Source organism: Thamnophis elegans, chromosome 6, assembly GCF_009769535.1.
Source record: "Thamnophis elegans isolate rThaEle1 chromosome 6, rThaEle1.pri, whole genome shotgun sequence".
NCBI lineage: Eukaryota > Metazoa > Chordata > Lepidosauria > Squamata > Colubridae > Thamnophis > Thamnophis elegans.
In genome coordinates this window covers 47,832,966-47,853,472 of record NC_045546.1, presented here as the reverse complement: position 1 = coordinate 47,853,472, position 20,507 = coordinate 47,832,966, and the positions used below count along the sequence as shown (strand labels likewise).

The 20,507-nt window shown below is 34.7% G+C and overlaps 1 protein-coding gene across 1 annotated transcript in view; it reads right to left on the bottom strand.

Moving 5' to 3' along the window:
- Nucleotides 1-20,507, bottom strand: part of NCAM2 (neural cell adhesion molecule 2) — a 145,945-nt gene that overhangs the window by 34,783 nt on the left and 90,655 nt on the right. Inside the window, exons 13-16 of the mRNA XM_032219806.1 lie at nucleotides 20,151-20,324; nucleotides 14,045-14,164; nucleotides 10,688-10,809; nucleotides 3,672-3,852 (exon numbers count right to left, since the gene is read on the bottom strand). Coding sequence (XP_032075697.1) covers nucleotides 3,672-3,852; nucleotides 10,688-10,809; nucleotides 14,045-14,164; nucleotides 20,151-20,324 — 597 coding nt within the window. The remainder of the gene's footprint in view (nucleotides 1-3,671; nucleotides 3,853-10,687; nucleotides 10,810-14,044; nucleotides 14,165-20,150; nucleotides 20,325-20,507) is intronic.

The following is a 20,507-nucleotide window of genomic DNA, read 5'->3' as shown; positions in this document are numbered from 1 at the left end:
CAAGTTAGGCAGCTAGAATATTCTCCCTTACCCCCACCCTAGATTCACAGAGAGCAATGTTGGTAATTAGGGTTGCTGAAAAGTTGAAGATTAATGACAAAAATGGGGGGGGGGAGGATCAGAAGAATGTGTGTGGATGTAAACATTCCCAGGAAGAGGAGGAAAGAGAGTTGGGCTAGAAAAGAAATCTGAGCATGGTGGATGAAGTATACCATAGAACAAGACAACACTGAACCAAAAGCCATACCAAATGGTACAGTTAAACCTTTTCAAGAGGTCACTTAGGAAATAATCTTGGAAAATAATCATAATTATTTAATAATCATAAACAATAATCATAAAATAATCATTAAAATTAACAAGTTATCCATTTTAAATATTTAAATGTTTCAAGCACCTAGAAACCCCCCCCCACCCCCCAAAAAAATCTATGGAGAGTCATCCATGTCATGATTGTCCCAAAGGTGTTTTTTCAAACTGGACTTTCTTTGTTTTGTTTGAAGATGTTTCTCTTCTCATCCAAGAAGCTTTTTAAATTATGAACAGAAGAAGCTTCTTGGAAGAGAAGGGAAATGTCTTCAAGGAAAACAAAGTCCAGTTGCCTTTTGAAAAAGCAACTTTGGAAGTATCTTAGAAAAACTTTATTATATGTATATGCATCTAACATTGGCAAATGTATTATGCTGTGCGTATGAATACCTATTCTTAAAGCATTTTAAAGAAACTGGGGGAAAATGAAACAAGTCCCATTAATTCATAGACGGAATGAGCATCCCTTGAATTCTTTAATATAATCTTGTGCTGGTGGTCTGTGTTAATTGAATCCTGAATCACTCTGCTGCAAGGAATCTGCAGATAGTTAGTAACATTTGGTAGGACAATCAAGATTTTTCTCTATCAAGGTCACAAAAAGGCTATGTAGAGAGAAAAGCCAGCATGAGTTCTGTAATGTGTATGGAGTGATTTTCTTCATCATCAGCCATCCCAACTCTTCCAAAGGAAAAGAAAACCATCTGTCATGTATAGGATATAGATTCTTTTGAAGAATATAGAATTAAATATTTTTCTTCACATCAGACCATTCCAATCAATAAGCATTTTGGCTGAACAAAACAGATTTCTAGGTGTCTCATGCATATCTTTTTTTCTCCTCTTCAACTCTTGCATGATTTAAAAAATAATAATGAGAAACATTCTCTCATTCATAGTTAATATTAATTAACAGTTAATACTACTAATCTATTGCTAGTTAATTTCTATTTATATATTGTGAAAAAATGTTTTGATCATGCATAAATTTTATGTGACTTCAATTTTAAATCTATAAAGTTAACATTTTTCAGATTTTGATTTACTTGTTTGGTATATGACTATCAATTATGTACATTATAGAGATCACACTCTTTATTGATTTTTTGTATAATGCCTGACAAAAGATAGCAAAAGTAGTTGAGACTCTAACTCAGATATTATTGCAAGTAAGCAAAAAAGCATAGAAAAATCAAAGGATATAAATCATTATGCCTATTAAAACTGAAGTCAGTAGCACTGAAGCCTACATCTGTCCTGTAAAGAATCCCAACTTGAAAGACTGGGGAGGAATATATGAAATCTCAAATTTATATTATAATATTGTAAAAAGCTCTTCTGGTAATATATTCAAAGGAAGTGAACAGGGAAGATAGAGAATAAGACTAAGCAATTCTTCATAGATTTTTTTCCAGATTTAAAATAATAGCAGCATCCAGTTCTTTCCATATGTGTCTGTGTGAATAACTTCTTTGCTTTGTTGAAATAAAAACAATGTAAAATAATTCTGCATGCCAACACATACAGAAACAGCCAGAAATAGATGCTGAAGCAGCCACATAATCCTGGTTAATTATTACCGTAAGTATACTTCAGAAAATTTCCACATGTCTTCTGCATAACAAATGAAAGCAGACAGGCAAGCAAAGATATAGTGCAAAATACTAAATTTTGCTGCCCAGAGGAAATTAAGCTAGTAATTTCTGGCTAACCTCACACTATATCAGCAAAAAGTCAAAAGAAGATGAGGATGAGTACGATTAGACTATATCCAAATTGAACCTGGACTGAAAATGGTCCAGAGTGCTAACTAAAAGTTGCCTAGACTGAGGGCAATCACAAGTAAATTCTAATGAAATTAATGACAGCTCAAAAAGAATGAATGACTAAACAAATACATCCAGTCAATCTCTGCTTTCTGAAGTTTTGAGATTTGCCAAGATTTAGGCATCTTAATGTAAGCTTGGTGTAATACTTTCTACTTTGACTACTTTTGTAAGAATATAATCTTTTAGCACTTCAAAAATAAACTTGCATTAGCCATTATTATCACAATTCACTTTTTCACAACTGCTTTTCAAATCTGTCTCAGATTCAGATGGGGTAGCACACTCACCTGCATCCAATAATCCACAATCTATTTTTTATTCTAATTCTAGAATTAATGTTGTTAAGAGGGTTGTAAATAAACAATTCTATCTAGAATTTAATAATATGTTTGCCTAGAGAAAATTATTTACGTCTTTCCAAGGCTGAACTGAGTTAAAAAAACTGGGCTCTAGCTAGAAGGGGCATGGCCAACTCAGTCTCAAGGCTAGTGGACAAAAGTTAAACCCATGCTTGGATTCTCTAAGAGGTGCACATAGGAGGACCGTTCAGGTAAGCCAATGGTCTTTTAAAATGTCCTAATAAATCTTGCATTAAAAATGTTTGTTCATTGCAAAATAAACAAAGTTATGTTGTCCTGCCTCTAGCTACTGACTGCTGTTGAAATTTAATTTACACTTCATGTCTAGGATTTTATTTTTGTTGTTTTTTTATTCATGAAAATGTGTCCTTTTTTCATTTCAAAGACCTCATCTAAATTTTGTAAGTAGCATAATTAATTTACAGGCAAAGATGTTAATACTGTATAATTACATTTCATTAAATGTCATTATGTATAAGGCACAACCAACTAGAGCCACACGTGAGTAGCTGAAATCAGTAACTTTATATTCTACCAGTAATGTTACAAGAATCTCACCAAACTACTTCCCTTCCCCTGGAAATAAAAATAAATCTTCATGGCTCTTGGAAAAGATCAAGCTTATCTCACTAGATGCTGTGCAACAACTCCAAGTTAGGTCCTCGCTTGACCTCTCCTTTCAGCCTACCTGGCAGTTTTCCAATATCATGCTTAATATCAGGCAGCTATTTTAAACAAAACACATTGAACTGAAAATATTTTACACACTGTTTCATGCATTAATATTGCTTCATGTAGAAGGAGGGGTCTTATACAAAGATTAGTGTTTCTTTTCTTTTTTACAAAAACTGTTAGTAAGTTGCATATCGTTCTCGCCAACTCTGGAAAATCTCTTTATAATTCATTTATATCTGGATGCCCCCCAAATTGTTCAAAAATGCTGATGTTAAAAAAAGGCTATAATTAGTAAATTGTATAATGATGATTTAGGCTTTTGTGAAAATATTGATTAGCATGTAAAACACAATAAAGAGTTATCTGTTTATTCCACCAGTCACAAACAAAGTTTACGGAAAGCCTTAATGATTTATAAAGGAGTTTAAAAAGCATATTAACCTCTGTTAAAAGTAAAAGTAGACGTAACTGCTAGATAACATATTAAAATTTAACTTACCTGTAATAATATTGGGCTTTGGTGGCATGATGAACTCATATAAAGTTGGTTCAGAATATCCCAGTCTGTTTATAGCAGTAATTTGCACTTCATAGCCCATTGTCCACTGCAAATGCTCAAGAATAATGAAGTCTTTATTACCATGAACCTTTTTTTCTTGCCATTGCTCTTCCTTATCTTTCTGTAAAGTTTGAATAGTAGTTGAAATTATGGTGAACTAATATTATAATGAATATTTTTAATATTGATTTGCAATTATTTCAAATCAGGCACTATGATTATTTTCCTCTTGTGCACAGAGAATCATCTAATCTTAATCTTTATAAACTGTATTTAGAATTAGGTTATGAAAACCCGGACTCTTTTTACTTAAACATTTAATCTTGGAACAAAATGCATATTCTCTGGCAACAAAGTTGTTATGTACTTTCACTGAAATAGAAATATTCCTGTTTCAAATATCAACTTATTTATATACACAGCCAAACAACTTTGTAGGTCTCATCTTTAATTCATTACAAGGTGCGTGAGCCACTGGTTTATATTATATTGCATATTATAATGAACACATGTAAGGATTACAGGGATAAACAATGTAAAATGTTTAATATAATGCAAATCTCAATTTTTGGTCTTCACATTAAATATATCAGATCATATTACTAGGATACCTTGGCAGTTAACAAATTATTAGGTTTGATAGCCTATATCCAATAGGTCTCAAAGAATTCAAATGTGAAAATGCTAATAGACTAGCTAAAATAGATAATACTTATATCTCAGTTTGAAGTAGTACATTAGTAGTATGTATCATCACCTTCAAATACAGAAATTATAAATATGTAGTACATCTTTTTAAAAAGAATCCTGCCTTATCAGTCAAGGGAAGAGCCCTTATAGGATCCAAAATATTGAATGAGATATATGTTGGTTGGTCTTGGTTACTTCATTAATCATTATTTATGTCTATTCTATTATCCTGATGTTTTAATATTCCAAAGGCTGATATGGTATGATTTTATGCTACATTATATTATAGTTGCTTTCTCTCATGCCCTACCAGAATCAATAAACCAATCAATATACCTCATCTGTGCATGAACTAAAATAGTTACATAGAACAATATTATTCAATTGTTAAGCAAATGGTAATAGTAATAATCTGCAAATGTTGACTATAACTTATTTTATTAATAAAAAATGAAGTTTCAGTTAAAAAAAAGTTATACCTGATAATGATAATAAATATACAAACATATATTTCAAGCAAAGAAATATGCAAACATAAGCACACACACAGAAATATTTTTTATCAATAAGTAGAAAGCCAAAATTATAACACTGTCTTGATTTATAGAATGAAAATATGTGATTTTTATTTCATAACACTTAATTTTTTTCACTATCCAAAAATAGTATATATGGGAAGGAAGAATTTAATTCATATGAAAGGTCAGATCTAGAAAGTAGCAAAATATGGTGCACAGATGTCAGAAAGCACAACAATTTCTGGTAAACAATTGTGCTTTAGGTTTATTATCATGTACATACATTAGTTGAAAACACTTTATATCATATCCTTAATTCACTTTCTTATAGTATTATTTGATCTTTGATTGCACAAACATGTGCAATAAAAGGTGAGAATATATGGTACATATACAAGAAGATAAATTCTAAGCCACTATTTCAGAGGTTGCAAAATATTTACATTGCTCATATAAATCCTGTTACTTTAAAATATCATATCTTCTGGTAATAATTACTAAACACTATAAGAAACTATGATGCCCATATATTACCACTGTGATGCTATATTTGTGAATCCTATTTCCATGTCTGAAACTTCCAACATTGATGTAAAACTCCCAGTATCATTATCATCACCTTCAAATACAGAAAGTACAAATATGTATTTTCTAACTAATGAAAAGGACAGACGCGGAATATCATCCAATTTACTGTCCCATCCTTAGGCTACTTTTGGTTGGATGTTGGTGATATTTAAAACTCCAATTTAAGGTACACATTTTGCACCTTAAATTGTGTCTTTAGGGCAATTGGTAACTAGATCTTTTAGTACAGGCATAGTAATTCCTGAATCTTGCCCCATTACATGGCCAATTACAACCTTTTGCTTCACTTGAAATTTTAAGATACCAGAATGAAGAGCAGACTCTCATCACAGGGATATAATATAGCTGGGGCATAAATGAAAAAATGCAAGCAAATTTTTGCATTCAAAGCTGACTCAGTTAGTTATGGAAGCCATTCATTGCCAGGGCTAATTCCTGAAAGCAAATTCAGATAACAAATCTACTTAAAGAGCACTTCTAAGCTGGGATCCTGATCTTTTGGGAATGTTCTCAGTGCCAATTGCTTGACACAGTTGGCAGTAAAACTGCCCTAGGGCCTCTGGCTCATTTTAGGAAGGGGAAGGAGGAGGAATTGACTATAAATCACTAGAAAGCAAATGGCAGTTATCCTAAAATAGCAATAAAACCCATAATTAGAGGACAAATAATTATAAAAATAAACAAACTAAGCATTCTAAATATTTAGATGTTTCAAGTATATAGAATCAAAAAAGGTAATGCAGCTTATGCTTCCCTTATGGCCTATGACAGTGTAGTTGCCATTTTAAAATTTCACTGAAACAAGGGAGGATACTTTATTCCGGATGCTGAGCTATTATACAGGGGATATGATTCCAGTGAAATTTCCAATGAAAAAAAAGTGCAATATGGCTTTCTGTTATACCTGTTTATTGCCCTCAGGAAGCCAGTGCAGAATTAATATTGTAGACAGGATTACCCATAATTTAGGTCACAATTTAGAAATCACATGGCTAAATGACTGCAGTCTTACATTGCAAATATTTTTTACTTTCTTATTTACCGCATGTGGGTATGGGTCCTTTCCTAATCTTGCTTTAACACCCTCATGTTAGCCATACTGAAGGGCAAAATTGACAAAAATTCAGAGATGAAGTTCAGAGGCAATGCTCATGTGGATTAGGTAGAGTTGAATCCAGGCAATATGGGTTTTCATTGAAGTTTTAAACATTTGTGCATTATATTATAATTTAAGATTAAATTAGTCACTATTTAAATGATTCAAGTGGGACTGAATAATTTTATAGCAGTTACTCATAGCATTTCCATTACAAAATGTTGTTACTTCAAAATACAGTTTCAGAACAAAATGACTAATTGAAGCAGTAACTGCGCTTATTGGGAGTTGAGTGGCATATAAATGTAATGAATCATTACATTTGTGTGTGCAGTCAGTCAGATGTTTAGACTGGATTTGGCATTTTTGTCCACATATCAAGTCCTTTCCAAGGACCTGGAATAGGCATATATTCTAAAAATAAAGGTATCATCGAAGGATGTTAGCCATTTCAAGTAAAACTGCAAATGACTGTTGATGATTATGTCAATGCTAATACTGTTTAATTGATCTCCTGATGTGCCTATGACTCTTGGTATTACCTTTGCTTTCTTTTGCCACAATTTTTCTATTTCTACTTGCAGGTCTTTGTATTTTGTGATTTTCTCCAGTTCTTTCTCTTCTAATCTACTGTGCCCAGATATTCCAGTGTCAACTATCTAGACTTTTTTGTCTTCCATATTAACAATTGTTAAATTAGAGATCAGTGTGGTAGATTATTGTCTGCTTGAATTCTAAAGTCCTAGAGCACTTTAGCTCCTTCATTTTCTATTGATTTCTCTATTTTGTGGGCTTACCAGCTTTTGCCTGTAGACAAGTGGTATTTCTCGCTGATATTCCAAAGTACCATTCTTGCTGATTTGTCATGCTGTTATTGTACAAACTTTTTTCAGCAGGTAACTAGATGGCCCATTGTTTAATCAGCTTTTCGCAGAGATGGCATTTGCCGTTAATTGCTGTCTTCTCATTTCTAGCTTAGTATGCATTTGTTCTGAAAACTTGGTCTTCCACAGACCCTTAGTCTCTTTCTTCAACGTTCCTGTTCTTATTCATTTCCAGGCCTTGCGGTTATAGACTTTGCTTGCTAACTTTTTTGTGTACTGGCCATATAGCACTTTGCTTTGCCATGTCTCTTTTCTGTGCTAAATTTTGTATTTCTTTTTAGGTCAGTTTGATCTTTTTGGAATTCAGTAAGCTTTCATGGTTGACTAACTTCAGTGTATCTTCTTCCTGTCTCTCAGGTATTCTTTCCCTTTTCTCCATCTTTCCTGCTGTTGTTGCAAGTTCTTTCATTTCAGTTTTTTTATTCCTTCTCCATGTCCATTATCCAAGTTGCATTTTCTTTATTTCTTTGAATTGCCCCATAGCTGTACCCAAAAAGAGCTGCACAGTTTCTTCTATGTCAGAAGTTGGCTGGTTCACTGAAGTTTCTGTTAATGGAGTGATATGTTTGTGATTTCACTGAAGTTGTAGAATCTGCCTGTAGTGTACAATTCAAGCTTCATGTTTGCTGATTTTACTTATTTATAATTTCCAGTGCTTTTTTGATCTTCCTTGTCTCTAGGTTATGTTTCTTGATTAAGCATGTTTTTGTCTTTTCTCCCAGCTTTTTTTGTCCTGATCATGCTGTCATATCCTGTCATGATCAGCCAAATATAGGAGAAACACTAAAGATTGGTTGATTGCCAGAGGCAGCTTCTGAGCTGGAATCTCTACAAATTAGGACCCTTTATCTATAAAGTCTGGATTGAACCCCCCCCCCCACATAGTCTTTTCTCTACCAGTCACTAGATCAATATTTTTGCATGACCATGCTCCATGCTTCCCACCTTCCCCATTTTTACACAACTTCAATCGTGAATGCTACTAGTTGGCATCAAAGAGATACAAAAACCTAATGCCATCTAATTCATGTTTGGATTTTTGCAATTCAATTCTGGAGGTCTATACAGAATGAGGAAAATGATTTTTTATGCAGATATGTAGGAACCATTGTGCAGATAGAAGGATCTGAAGAAATTTTAAATTAAGCGTGAGATAACATTAAGAAGCTTCTCAGAGAGACACTTCTGAAATTAAGCTTTAAAAAGGGAAAGATGTACAGCAATCAAGACTTGCAAGATTCAGTATTACTAAGGCTAATCTCAATAAAAATAACTTTAACTTTCCTGTGGAGTTGATTTCTTGGTGTGGACCATGTAATGGGGGATATTCTGCCCTAGAAAAAGGTTAAAATGTTATTTATGTCACTGCTTCCAAAACCACTGCAGCACAAAGGACAAAGGACTATGTAAAGAGTGAATTCACCTGAACAGAACATCAGCAGTTCTGATCTTGCTAATAAAGATGACTGTTTCAGATTGTCTCTAAATTGACATTGATATAGTAGGACTAAGTCCCACCCTATATATAATGAGGATTTTGAAAAAGGATTCTTAGTCTTTAATATTCTTGACCAAAGTTCTGGCCACTAAGTAACCTGACCACTATGTTGGTAACATAAATGTGATCAACTTATATTCCAAGTAATGATATTATGGACTACAAGATTAATTAAGGCCATACCATATAGCAATAGCAGTAGACTTATATACCGCTTCATAGGCCTTTCAGGCCTCTCTAAGCGGTTTACATAGAGTCAGCATATTGCCCCCAACAATCTGGGTCCTCATTTTACCCACCTCGGAAGGATGGAAGGCTGAGTCAACCCTGAGCCGGTGAGATTTGAACCGCTGACCTGCTGATCTAGCAGTAGCCTGCAGTGCTGCATTTAACCACTGTGCCACCTTGGCTCTTTTCCCACCTTTAAAGTGGGAATGAATGGAAAAGAAAAAAAAATCTCAGATAACTCAAAAGGATATTGAAGCATAAGGCTGGAAGAGACCTTGGAGGCCTTCTAATCCAATCCCTGTGCACATTAGGAGTTTCTATATCAACCAGATGAATAGTTGTCCAAACTTTTCTTGTAAACCTCTAAAATGGAGCATCTGCTACTCTTGGAGGCAAGCTGTTCCACTGATTAATTATTCTCGCTGTCAGGAAATTCCTTCTTAGTTATTAAATATTATTACTATTAAGATTAAAAACAGCAGCCTAACATTTAATTCAAATTCTCTAGAATTTGCTATTCTCTGCTATTCAAATTCACATAGAAAAAACTGAAAATACTAGACTCCATAATATTTGGGCACTATCTATGGACAGATGAGGAAGTCCAAGGAAGAGTCACCAGATTTAACTAGACTAAAGTTTTAGAGGAAAGCAAAGACCTAAAGTCCTTATCTAATAACACAAATTACTTAACTATTATAGTTCAATATCTAAATTATTAATAGGAAGCACTGGTGTTCCTAAGAAAAATAATTCCGTCCTGAATGGAATCACCCAGCAGTATAGTGTTAACAGAGCAGAAAAAAGAATGTGATATTGCCAATGTGGCATTCTAAATTCCTCTATCTTTGTTCATAAGTCATGAATTAAAATGAATAGAGTTGAAAGACATAGATAAATCAATTGGGTAGTAGGCTTACCAATTCTGGATGTGAAAACCACAGAAGAGCTGAACCTGATTATGCTTTGGTTACAAACAAGGCCACAAGTTTTCAAATTGAGAATTGTTATACTGTCTAATGAATGTTCTGCTAAATTGATCACTAGACAAAATTAAAATCTCATGCTTTTATGCAAAAATGAAATTCTATCTAATGAAAGCCCTCCTCTGTCTCATTTCTGGAAGATATGCGTGTGTCCAGATTTCTTCATTAAGATAAATTTGTAGATATTTAGATTTCATCTGGACATACTGTACTCCTTTCATTGTACTGTATTTTCTTGTCAGAAAATGCAGAAGGTCCTGAAAACTTAAGGTTTGTTGGCTCTCTGCTCAGCTCCACTCTCATTCAGCCATGTCTTTATTAATCATTTTTTAACTAATATACCATCTTTGGTTATGATAATTGTGTATATTCTGTAAAGTATTTTCTTCTATTAGCTTAGTTCTACAAACATAGCTAGAATGCATTCCAAGACATGTTATTTAGTATTATTATTAATATAATACTTACACTTCTATATTTTACAATATATTCTAAAATAGGTGCTCCTCCATCATCTTGTTTTGTTATGCTAAGTTTAAAGCTTTTTCCACTACCTGGTTGTCCATGAATTGATGGAGGACTTGGCTCACCTAAATAAATCAAATAAGATATGCATTTATAGACATTGTTTAGAGATGGGAGTTGTTCACAGTCAGTTTCCTTAAATCATATTTGTTTGCTATATGAAATAATATCCTAATATACAAATATATTCAGAATACACATATTAAAAATATAGTTTCTTAGCCACAATCCATTTCATAAACAACAGTGCTGGTAAGATGATTGATCGATCAATCAATTGATAGATTGATAGACCGAAAGATAAATAATTTTCTTCACAGCAGAAAGTACACACTGTAGAAGGAAAGTAGCAGAAGTATAAAAGTATGAACTCTGTACTTTGAAAGTGAGAGAACTGAAGAAAAAATGGGAAAAAATGAAAGAACAACAAAACCATTAATGTAATTATGTGCTCCTACATAGAATGAATGTTATTGATCTATGTGGGGAAAAACATTCACTGTAGATCAATGCACTAATGATACCAAATTTTATCTTTAATTAGATGTTATGCTGATGTATCTATGAGGAAGCAGAGGTAAGGATTGAATAAATCATGCCCAAGAGTTTCTTTATGAAAATTAATTTCTATTGTGTCATAATCCTGCAATAAGAAAATAATACTATTATAATACAACAGTCTACTAAGTTGTTCATATTTTCTTTAATATAATTTTGAAAATTTGATCAATTTACTGCTCCCTTAAAACTTGAACTTATATTTTGTATCAATATTTCACAACTACCTTAATAAAAGATAGAAAGTTAACTTTCAAAATATAATGACCTGAAATTTGGGATTTTATATTATAATAGAAAATCTATAAATGCTGATGTTATAAGCAGACATCCTGCCCTTACAATTGCCCCTGTTTTGAAAAAAATAGGTCATATCCTCACAGAGCAAAGCTAATATTAAGCTGACTACAACAAGGCAGTTGTGGCTAAAAGGGCCTTTTCACAACTTTATGTTGTGCATCAGTTGTACCCTTTCCTGGATTATGAGGCCCTGAGTGCAGTCACTCATGTCTTAATTATCTCAGCTGGGTTACTGCAATGAGTTCTATATAATTCTATCCTTGAAAATATTTGAAAGCTACAATAAATTCACTTTAATAAAAAAGACTATCTGAGCTAACTGAATTTCTGTCTCTCATATCACAAAATGTGATTAAAGATGTGTTAATAGGCAAAGAGCCTATTTCTATTTACACATTTTTATTTTAAAAAACAGAAAAATAAGAAATCAACGAGAGACAAACAGACATTACAAACATACATTATCAAATTTCATAATAGGTCCTTAAAATAAGTGAAAAATGCAAAAGAAGAAAATATAGAATATAATATGTTGCTACAGCAGTAAACAGTTACAAATATGTATAAATTGTTTAATACAAACATTATAAATGTTTAAATAATGTGTTTATAAATAATGTGTTTATACAGCTACTATGTTTTTTGACTTACCGTATTTTGCATACATTACTCATTATTTCATTGTAGTATTTTTCAATATAAATTTCATTATGTTTATCCATACAAAGTCTACATCTATAGTATAGAACAGGGATGTCAAGCTCAAGGCCTGGGGGCTGGATCCGGCCAACAAGATGCTTAGATCTGGCCCATGGGGCTGCTCTGGAAACAGCAAAAGCCCGGCCCACAGTACCTCTGCCAGTGAAAATAGAGCTCGGGAGAGCTGTGTGCAGCCCTCCCAAGCTCTGTTTCAATTGGCAGAGTTTGGGTTGCAGGAAGCCATTGCAACCAAAAATGGTGTTCAAGAAGGCCGCGGGCAGCCTCCCAAGCTCCTTTTTTGCTGGCAGAGGGTTTCAGGAGGCCAGAAGGCTGTTTTCACTGGCATAGTGCTTGGGCCACTACAGGCACTCCCAACACAAGTGGCATCAAGCTGGCCACAGCCACCCTGGCCACAGCCACCCAGCCCCCAAGGTCGAACACAACCCTAATGTGTTTGACACGCCTGGTACTGGCAATCCAAGCACAATTACACAGCAAGTGTAATCAGGTATTTAATCCACTGAGTAAAAATGGTCATATATATTTACCTTTCCAACATTGCAATATCAATCTCTTAGCTATAATAAGGGCATGGAGAATCCATTTATGTTGTGCAGATGTTAAATTCCATCACTTGTGTAATTCAAAATAACATTATCCTCTGAAAATTTTAACTTTTATTGAACAATCACATTTATTTAGTCCACTACTTCCTCCCAATATGTAGTAAATTTAAAATATTGTAAACTCATGTTTTTTAAAGAAGCATTGTCCTTATTACACCTTCAATAAAATCCTAGACAATCTTTACTTATACAGATTAGAATCTATATATTACAGATGTCATGGAATGCAAAAAATTCTGAATATTATTTTATGATATTCTATGAGTCATAATCAAACATTCCTTCTATAAAAGTAAAATTACTCTCCTATTGTTTAAGCAGTATAGGAGCTGTTAATTCTTTATTCCATCAACTCTTAAAAGCTGCATTTCAAACGTATTGATAGCAAAAATCTAACAGAGGGGTTTTTTTAGTTTTAAAGTTTAACATATTTATCCAGTATCTTGGATGTCTCGAGAGCTGAAATGGAGCTGATTTAAATAATCTGGTTAACACATATTGCAGCTGTACATATTGTCAGTTATGACTTCTCCATAAATTCAATTTAATATAGGAAAAAAGTTTGAATCCTTATTTTGGCAAAGAATCTATTTTTTTTTAAATAAAATCTATTGTCCAGAAACTTTACTCTGCAAGTGTGTGTGTGTGTGTGTGTGTGTATGTATGTATGTATGTGTGTATCTGTATGCATGCACATATATTAATAATTTAAGTACATATAAAATGTTTTAAGAAACTAGCCATGTAATTTAAATAAATCCATCGCTTAGATTCAATTGATTCCTATGTAATTAAAGCAGTAATTTATTCAATCTTGTACTTTCTACAGTCATTTTTTTTAAAAAAATCAGCGCCAATATTTGGAACTGAATTGTGAAATCCAGAATTACTTTCAGAACAGCAACAATTCAGTTACTTCGTGTATCCTATTTATGCAGAATTATCAGACAGTCATAAACAAATTCAGGAATATCATTAAGTTGTGTCAAATTTTACTTGTGATGCATAAAGGCACATGCCATATGAAATCTAAAAATAAACACCAATAACTTTATTTTAATCAATGTGATTTAAAGTACCTTAATTTACCCGTAGGGCGAAACAAAAAATTACTTACGAACTGGTAAAGTCTGAAATATCTCAATTTTACTATATTCTCCTTGCCCTTTTCCATTTACAGCAGCAACTTTTATTTCGTATGTTGTATTTGGTTCCAGATTACTGAGAATAACCATAGCTAAGAGAAAATGAAAAAAAAAGCTTTATTTTTAAAAAAGAACATTTTATGTGAAAAGGGACACATTCGGTTATTTCACAAGATTAACATCAAGAATAGATACACTTGATTAACATCAAGACTAGATAATTTTATTTTGGAAGAAAAAATAGTAATTCATAAAGTATGTTGTGTGCACAAGAAGGTGTAAATAATGTATCCAGTTGTAACTACAAGCTATTTAAGAAATATAAAGTGTAAACATATTGTTATCCATTTCCTTAGTTAATGCACATATAAGTGACAGGAAACTCATAATACTCCACAAATATTCAATACCTAAGTAAATATGACTGTGCTATTTATGACTACATTAATAAGAAACTATGAATGAATTAATATGCTTGGTTTGAAATGAGTAACTTTCATGGCTGTTCAAATCTTGAGAAGGGACAGAGAGATCTAGATAGCAATTTACTCTGCTCCCCATTTACTCTGCCTATTCTTTGTCTATGAGATTGATAAACTCGGGGTTTTCATTTTGTGTTTGTCTGCAGATACATATACATGGAGCTCTTTGACTGTCATCCTAGTAGGATGGATGTAGCACAGGATCTGAGATGTTGCATAGGAAGCAGTTCATTAGCTGCTAAGCTTCCCTTACTCCTATTGTACATTTCATTCAATAATTTATTTCTTCACTGCTTTTGCTGAGGCTCAGTTCCCAATATCAGGTATGCTCATAGGTTTACAAATGGTTTGCCCCCATGAGAGTACAATGGGATGGTAAAAGAAAAGAAAGATAGAAAGTAGTTAAGCTTGTGTAACAACCTGATTATCACACTCATGACTTACTAGGTTTATCTAATCACTATACTTTGAGAAAGAGATGCTGAAAAAATTATTACAGTATTGTTCTAAACTTAGATCAATTTTTCTTTCCATTTCTCTGTCCAAGAAATCTTTTTTTTTTTAAAGTAAAAATTGTGGGACCTGAGAGAACATAACATTGGAAAATTTGACTAGAAATATAGCATAAATTAACTCTGCCACTGTTTACATCTACTACTATCAACCTAGGACATACTACATTTTTCTTTGATTCTATTGGCACCTGACTGGAATAAGAACAACAGATATTTATGTTTTGTAATGTGCTTGCAGCTGCACATATATTCTACTAAAATATTTCATGTGTCTTATGCAAAGTCATGTATAATTTATATTCTATTTCTGTCAAAATAACAAATAAATAACTACTAAGGGAAAAGGAAGAAACAAGTCCTCTGGTAGTGAGAGTACAAAAGCAGATATTTATTTAAAAAATGCAGATTTGTAAACAGGAATGACTCAAAAAGCATGCCATTTTTACAGATATTTCTCACAAAAATTATATATGTCTAAGAGCTATTTTTCTGGAAATCATCATATTAAAAGAGACGGGGGGATAACTGTCCACAATTTTTACCTGGTGGTCAAAAGGTTATCAATGTTCTTCCAGAGATAAAAAATATATAATAATAAGCAATGTATTGCCACGAGGGCTCTCATCAGTGCTCGGTCTGACTCAGATTTACTGGCCCTTCAGTGGTGCTCTAGGCGTCTCTTTTGGCGCTTCACACTTTGCTGCCCTTATTGCATCCGCTGAATTGCCCCCAGCCGCCTTGTTTAGAATAACCCGCTCCCCCTTGAAAGGGAGGGATGCGGGTGACCCTTTACAAGGAAGAGCTGAGGAATTTGTTCAGTATTTAACGGATAAAGTCGCTCGGATTCGGACAGAGCTGGACTCCAATTGCACGATACCAGCCGAGGTACCGGGGGAAGGTCTTGAGCATACTTTATGGATTGAGTTTCAACCTGCTTCTCCTGAGGGAGCAGTGAGTGCCTCCACTTGTATACTGGACCTATGCCCCTCCTGGCTGGTCTTGACCAGCAGGGAGGTGACACGTGGCTGGATCCGGACGATTGTTAACACCTCTCTCCGAGAGGGAATTTTCCCGCTCCTCCTAAAGGATGTGGTGGTGAGACCCCTCCTGAAGAAACCATCTCTGGACCTAGCCATTTTGAGCAACTATTGTCCAATCTCCAACCTTCCCTTTGTTGGGAAGGTTGTTGAGAAAGTGGTGGCCTCTCAACTCCGACGGTCCTTGGATGAAACCGATTATCTAGATTCCTATCAGTTGGGTTTCAGGCCTGGTTACAGCACAGAAACTGCTTTGGTCGCGCTGATCAATGATCTCTGGCGAGCCAGGGGTGGGGGTCACCCCTCTATCCTTGTGCTCCTTGACCTCTCAGCGGCCTTCGATACCATCGACCATGGTATCCTTCTGCGACAGTTGTGAGAGGTGGGAGTGGGAGGCACTGTTCTTCAGTGGTTCTCCTCCTACCTCTCGGACAGGTCGCAGTCGGTGTTGGTCAGAGGGCAGAAGTCGACCCCAAGGCCCCTCAATTATGGGGTGCCGCAGGGTTCGATCATGTCCCCCCTCCTATTTAACATCTACATGAAGCCGCTGGGTGAGATCATGCGCCGGCACAGGATTAAGTACCACCAATACGCGGACGATACGCAGTTGTATCTGTCTGCCCCGTGCCAACTCAGTGAAGCAGTAGAAGTGATGTTCCAGTGCCTGGAGGCTGTTAGGGTCTGGATGGGAGCAAACAAGTTGGCACTCAATCCAGACAAGACCGAGTGGCTTCTGATGTTCCCTCCCAAAGATTGGCCAACTACTCCATCTCTCAAGCTGGGGGGTGAAATTATACGCCCCTCAGAGAGGGTCCACAATTTGGGAGTCCTCCTGGATCCTCAGCTGACTCTAGAACATCACTTGTCGGCTGTGACCAGGGGGACCTTTGCCCAGGTTCGCCTGGTGCACCAATTGCGACCCTACCTGGATCGGGAGGCTCTTCAGACAGTCACTCACGCCCTTGTGACCTCAAGACTGGATTATTGTAATACGCTCTACATGGGGCTGCCCTTAAAGAGTGTTCGGAGACTTCAGTTAGTCCAGAATGCAGCCGCGCGAGCGATTGTGGGTGCACCTAGGCACACCCACATCACACCTATCCTCCGCGAGCTGCACTGGCTTCCCATTAGTCTCCGGATCTGCTTCAAGGTGCTGGTCGTAACCTATAAAGCCCTACATGGCATTGGACCTGGGTACCTGAGAGACCGCCTCCTGCCGATTACCTCCCTCAGACCGATTAGATCTCACAGGTTAGGTCTTCTCCGGATTCTATCTGCCAGCCAATGTTGGCTGGCGACTCCCCGGGAGAGAGCCTTCTCTGTTGCAGCTCCAGCTCTCTGGAATGATCTCCCCATGGAGATCCGGACCCTTACTACCCTCCCGGCCTTCCGCAAAGCCACCAAGTCCTGGCTGCTCCAGCAGGCCGGGGGGCTTGTGAAACATCCAGCCCCACGGAAATTGTGAATGTTGTGTTTTTTAAAGTGTTGTCTTTGTCTTTGTCTATTTATCCCCTTTCCCTTGTCTATTGTGAGCCGCCCGGAGTCCTTCGGGAGTGGGCGGCATACAAGACAAATCAAATCAAATCAAATCAAGCATTTCCCAGTCATAAATTGAAAATCTAAAGAATTTGTCTGAATGCCAGATTTCCAGGAATTTCCTAGAATTTTTGATTTTGGCTTGGTCTAAAATGCTGATACTTTTCCACCTGAAACTGTATTTGAGTCTGTTCAAGTATTGTGAGATTAAGGAATTTTTGTCATTCTTCTAAGTGATGTTCCTGAATGTGTTATGATAAGTCTTCTGTCTAGCAGTCCTACATAGTCCTGTTGCAATCCTTGCATTGCAAGCTACAGATGATTCCTGGTCCTCCCACCCCCTTGGTCTACTGAGATTTTTTATTTTGTTTAAAATGTTTTGTTGGTTTGTATGCTACAGTGTGATCCTACATGATTATAGCAATCAATCATTTCTAAGATATTTTTGATGTATAAGAGTATATCCTTTTTTACAGATTGCATTGGTTGCACTGTAGTGGGTTGTGTTAGACAAGCATTTTTTTTTTTTGATAAAGTACAACTTTACAACATTATGTTGTAAGATGCTGTATAAGTGACATATTTCCTCTTGCTGTTGTTCCAGTTTGCTTGTGCTCATCTGAATAGCATTCTTACATAGCACCTCTTCTGGAAGAATAAATAATTAGTTTGGAAGTGGAGCTCTTGGTTAGCATGGATTGCTTTTCAATAGTCTTGGGTTTGTAGTTGCCATTGTTTCTTCTGCTGTTGAGGATATCCAGAAATGGGGAGTGTGCTGTTGTTTTCTTCTTGTCATTTTACACCTTCAAATATATTGTTTCATTGATCTTCTTGAGTTATTTGCTATGACAAAGGTACTGTTTACATACCACATCCATACTTTTGATTGCATGTGTGGGAGTTATATAGCTTTTAGAAACTGTAACATGTCTCTGCTATCAATCTAGACATTGATGATCCCAGTCTCATTTATTACACTCTTATTGTAATAAATCACTCAATTTGATTAGACACATAGACTCATAAAAATCATTTTATCTCTGCAAGCTCTGGCACCAAATTTCAATATTCAAATACTGCTGCAATGGATAAAATATGAAAAAGGGTACAATATATTTATATTATCAATTTATATTAATTTGTCCATTTTACATAAATAAAATCGTAAAATCTTAGAAATTCCCAATATTTCTTGAATCAACTTTCTCAACCTCATTTTTTTAACACGGCATATTTCCATATGTAATTGATATGCTAGTTATGGTATATAATACCGTTCTTTCAGGGCAAAAGTCTGTTAACTTTATCCTTTTTTTCACATCCAGACATTGTGGGAAGTAAGAAGCATAGAATTTTAGACAATGTTTTAAAATATTGTAGTCTCAGAAATTAAACTGGCATCTGCTAGAATGCCATTAACATTGAACTATTTTGAGAGACCTTCAAGGGACTGTTGTTTATTTGGTAGCTGGTTTAGCATGGTTGGTCTTTATTCCTATACCCTACTTATCATTGATTTTGTGTTATGTTTGTGTGTGTGTATATATATGTAGTTGTTTATGGCTAACCTATTGATATAAGCTTCAGGGAGTCAGTAAATGTGATGATATATAAGATCATTTAATCAATGAATGAAGATCCTAATTGTTTTTCATAGGTCTGAGGATATGTTTTGAGAATGGGAGCTTTCTCTACTTGTGCTAAATCCTTATGAGTAATACAACACTGCAAAATCAATATTTTAAATGACATGTATTCTAAATGGTGGCCTGCATTGGTTAAAATATTGGAATAGGATTGGGAGACTTTTTATCTACATCATAAATTGGGTACTTTGTCAGCTTCCCTTGTTAATATTATTCTATTTGTTTACACAGGACAAAAATACACTTGTCATCACTTGATTTAGTACCACTGCAAATAAGTACAAAAAAAGAAAGCCCAGTCAATATTCCAATATACATTTTTAAATTCTGCATTACATGAGATGGAATATATATTCACCTTTTTGTTTTGCGAAGTCATTTTGCGCATATGCAGTAACATTTCTTGGAACAGAGTCTAGCTAATTATTTCTAGGAGTTGAATGAAATAGTATATGTGAAGATAGAATTTAAAAATATTATCCGAAAATAAACCATAGTTAAATTCAATACTATACTACTTAAATAACATTTTCTTTTAAAGTAATATGCAAGCATATGTAATTATGAAGAATGTTCACATATAGCATGGAAATGTTTGTAAATTTAAAATATCTTTTCATTAAAGACACTAGAAAAGTGACATCTATGATCTGAGAGGATACTTTGTTTTTGACCTTAAAAAGAAAACTGGAAAATATCATTGTCCTAGGCACAATAGAATTATAGTCTGTTAGAATTCCTCCTGTTGAAAATAATTTGAAAATGACACTCCAGAAAAAAAATGTTCCTAAAATATATAAATGTATTGAGACTGACTAATTATTTTAAGACTCATCCTTTTTTTTTCTTATTGCACACTTACTCTGAACTGCATGTGAAAGAACAACTTTCCATGTTTCTGAAGTGACTTCTTTTACATCCACTTGGTAATGATGAATCGGGACACCTCCATGAGAATCTGGTTTATTAAAAGATACTTTAGCAAAAGTCTGTGATACATCTACAATTTTAACTCCATGTGGACTGGATGGTACATCTGGGGGAAAAAAATAAAGAACATATAATAATATGGTAAAATTATGCAATATATGAAACAATAAACAGTAAGTTATTTTATTACATGGAGATAACATTAACAGTATTAAATAAGCAAAACTGATCAGTACATTGAAAGTTGAAAATGGGGTCTGCAGGAAAGTTAGCTTTTTTGAGGCTAAAC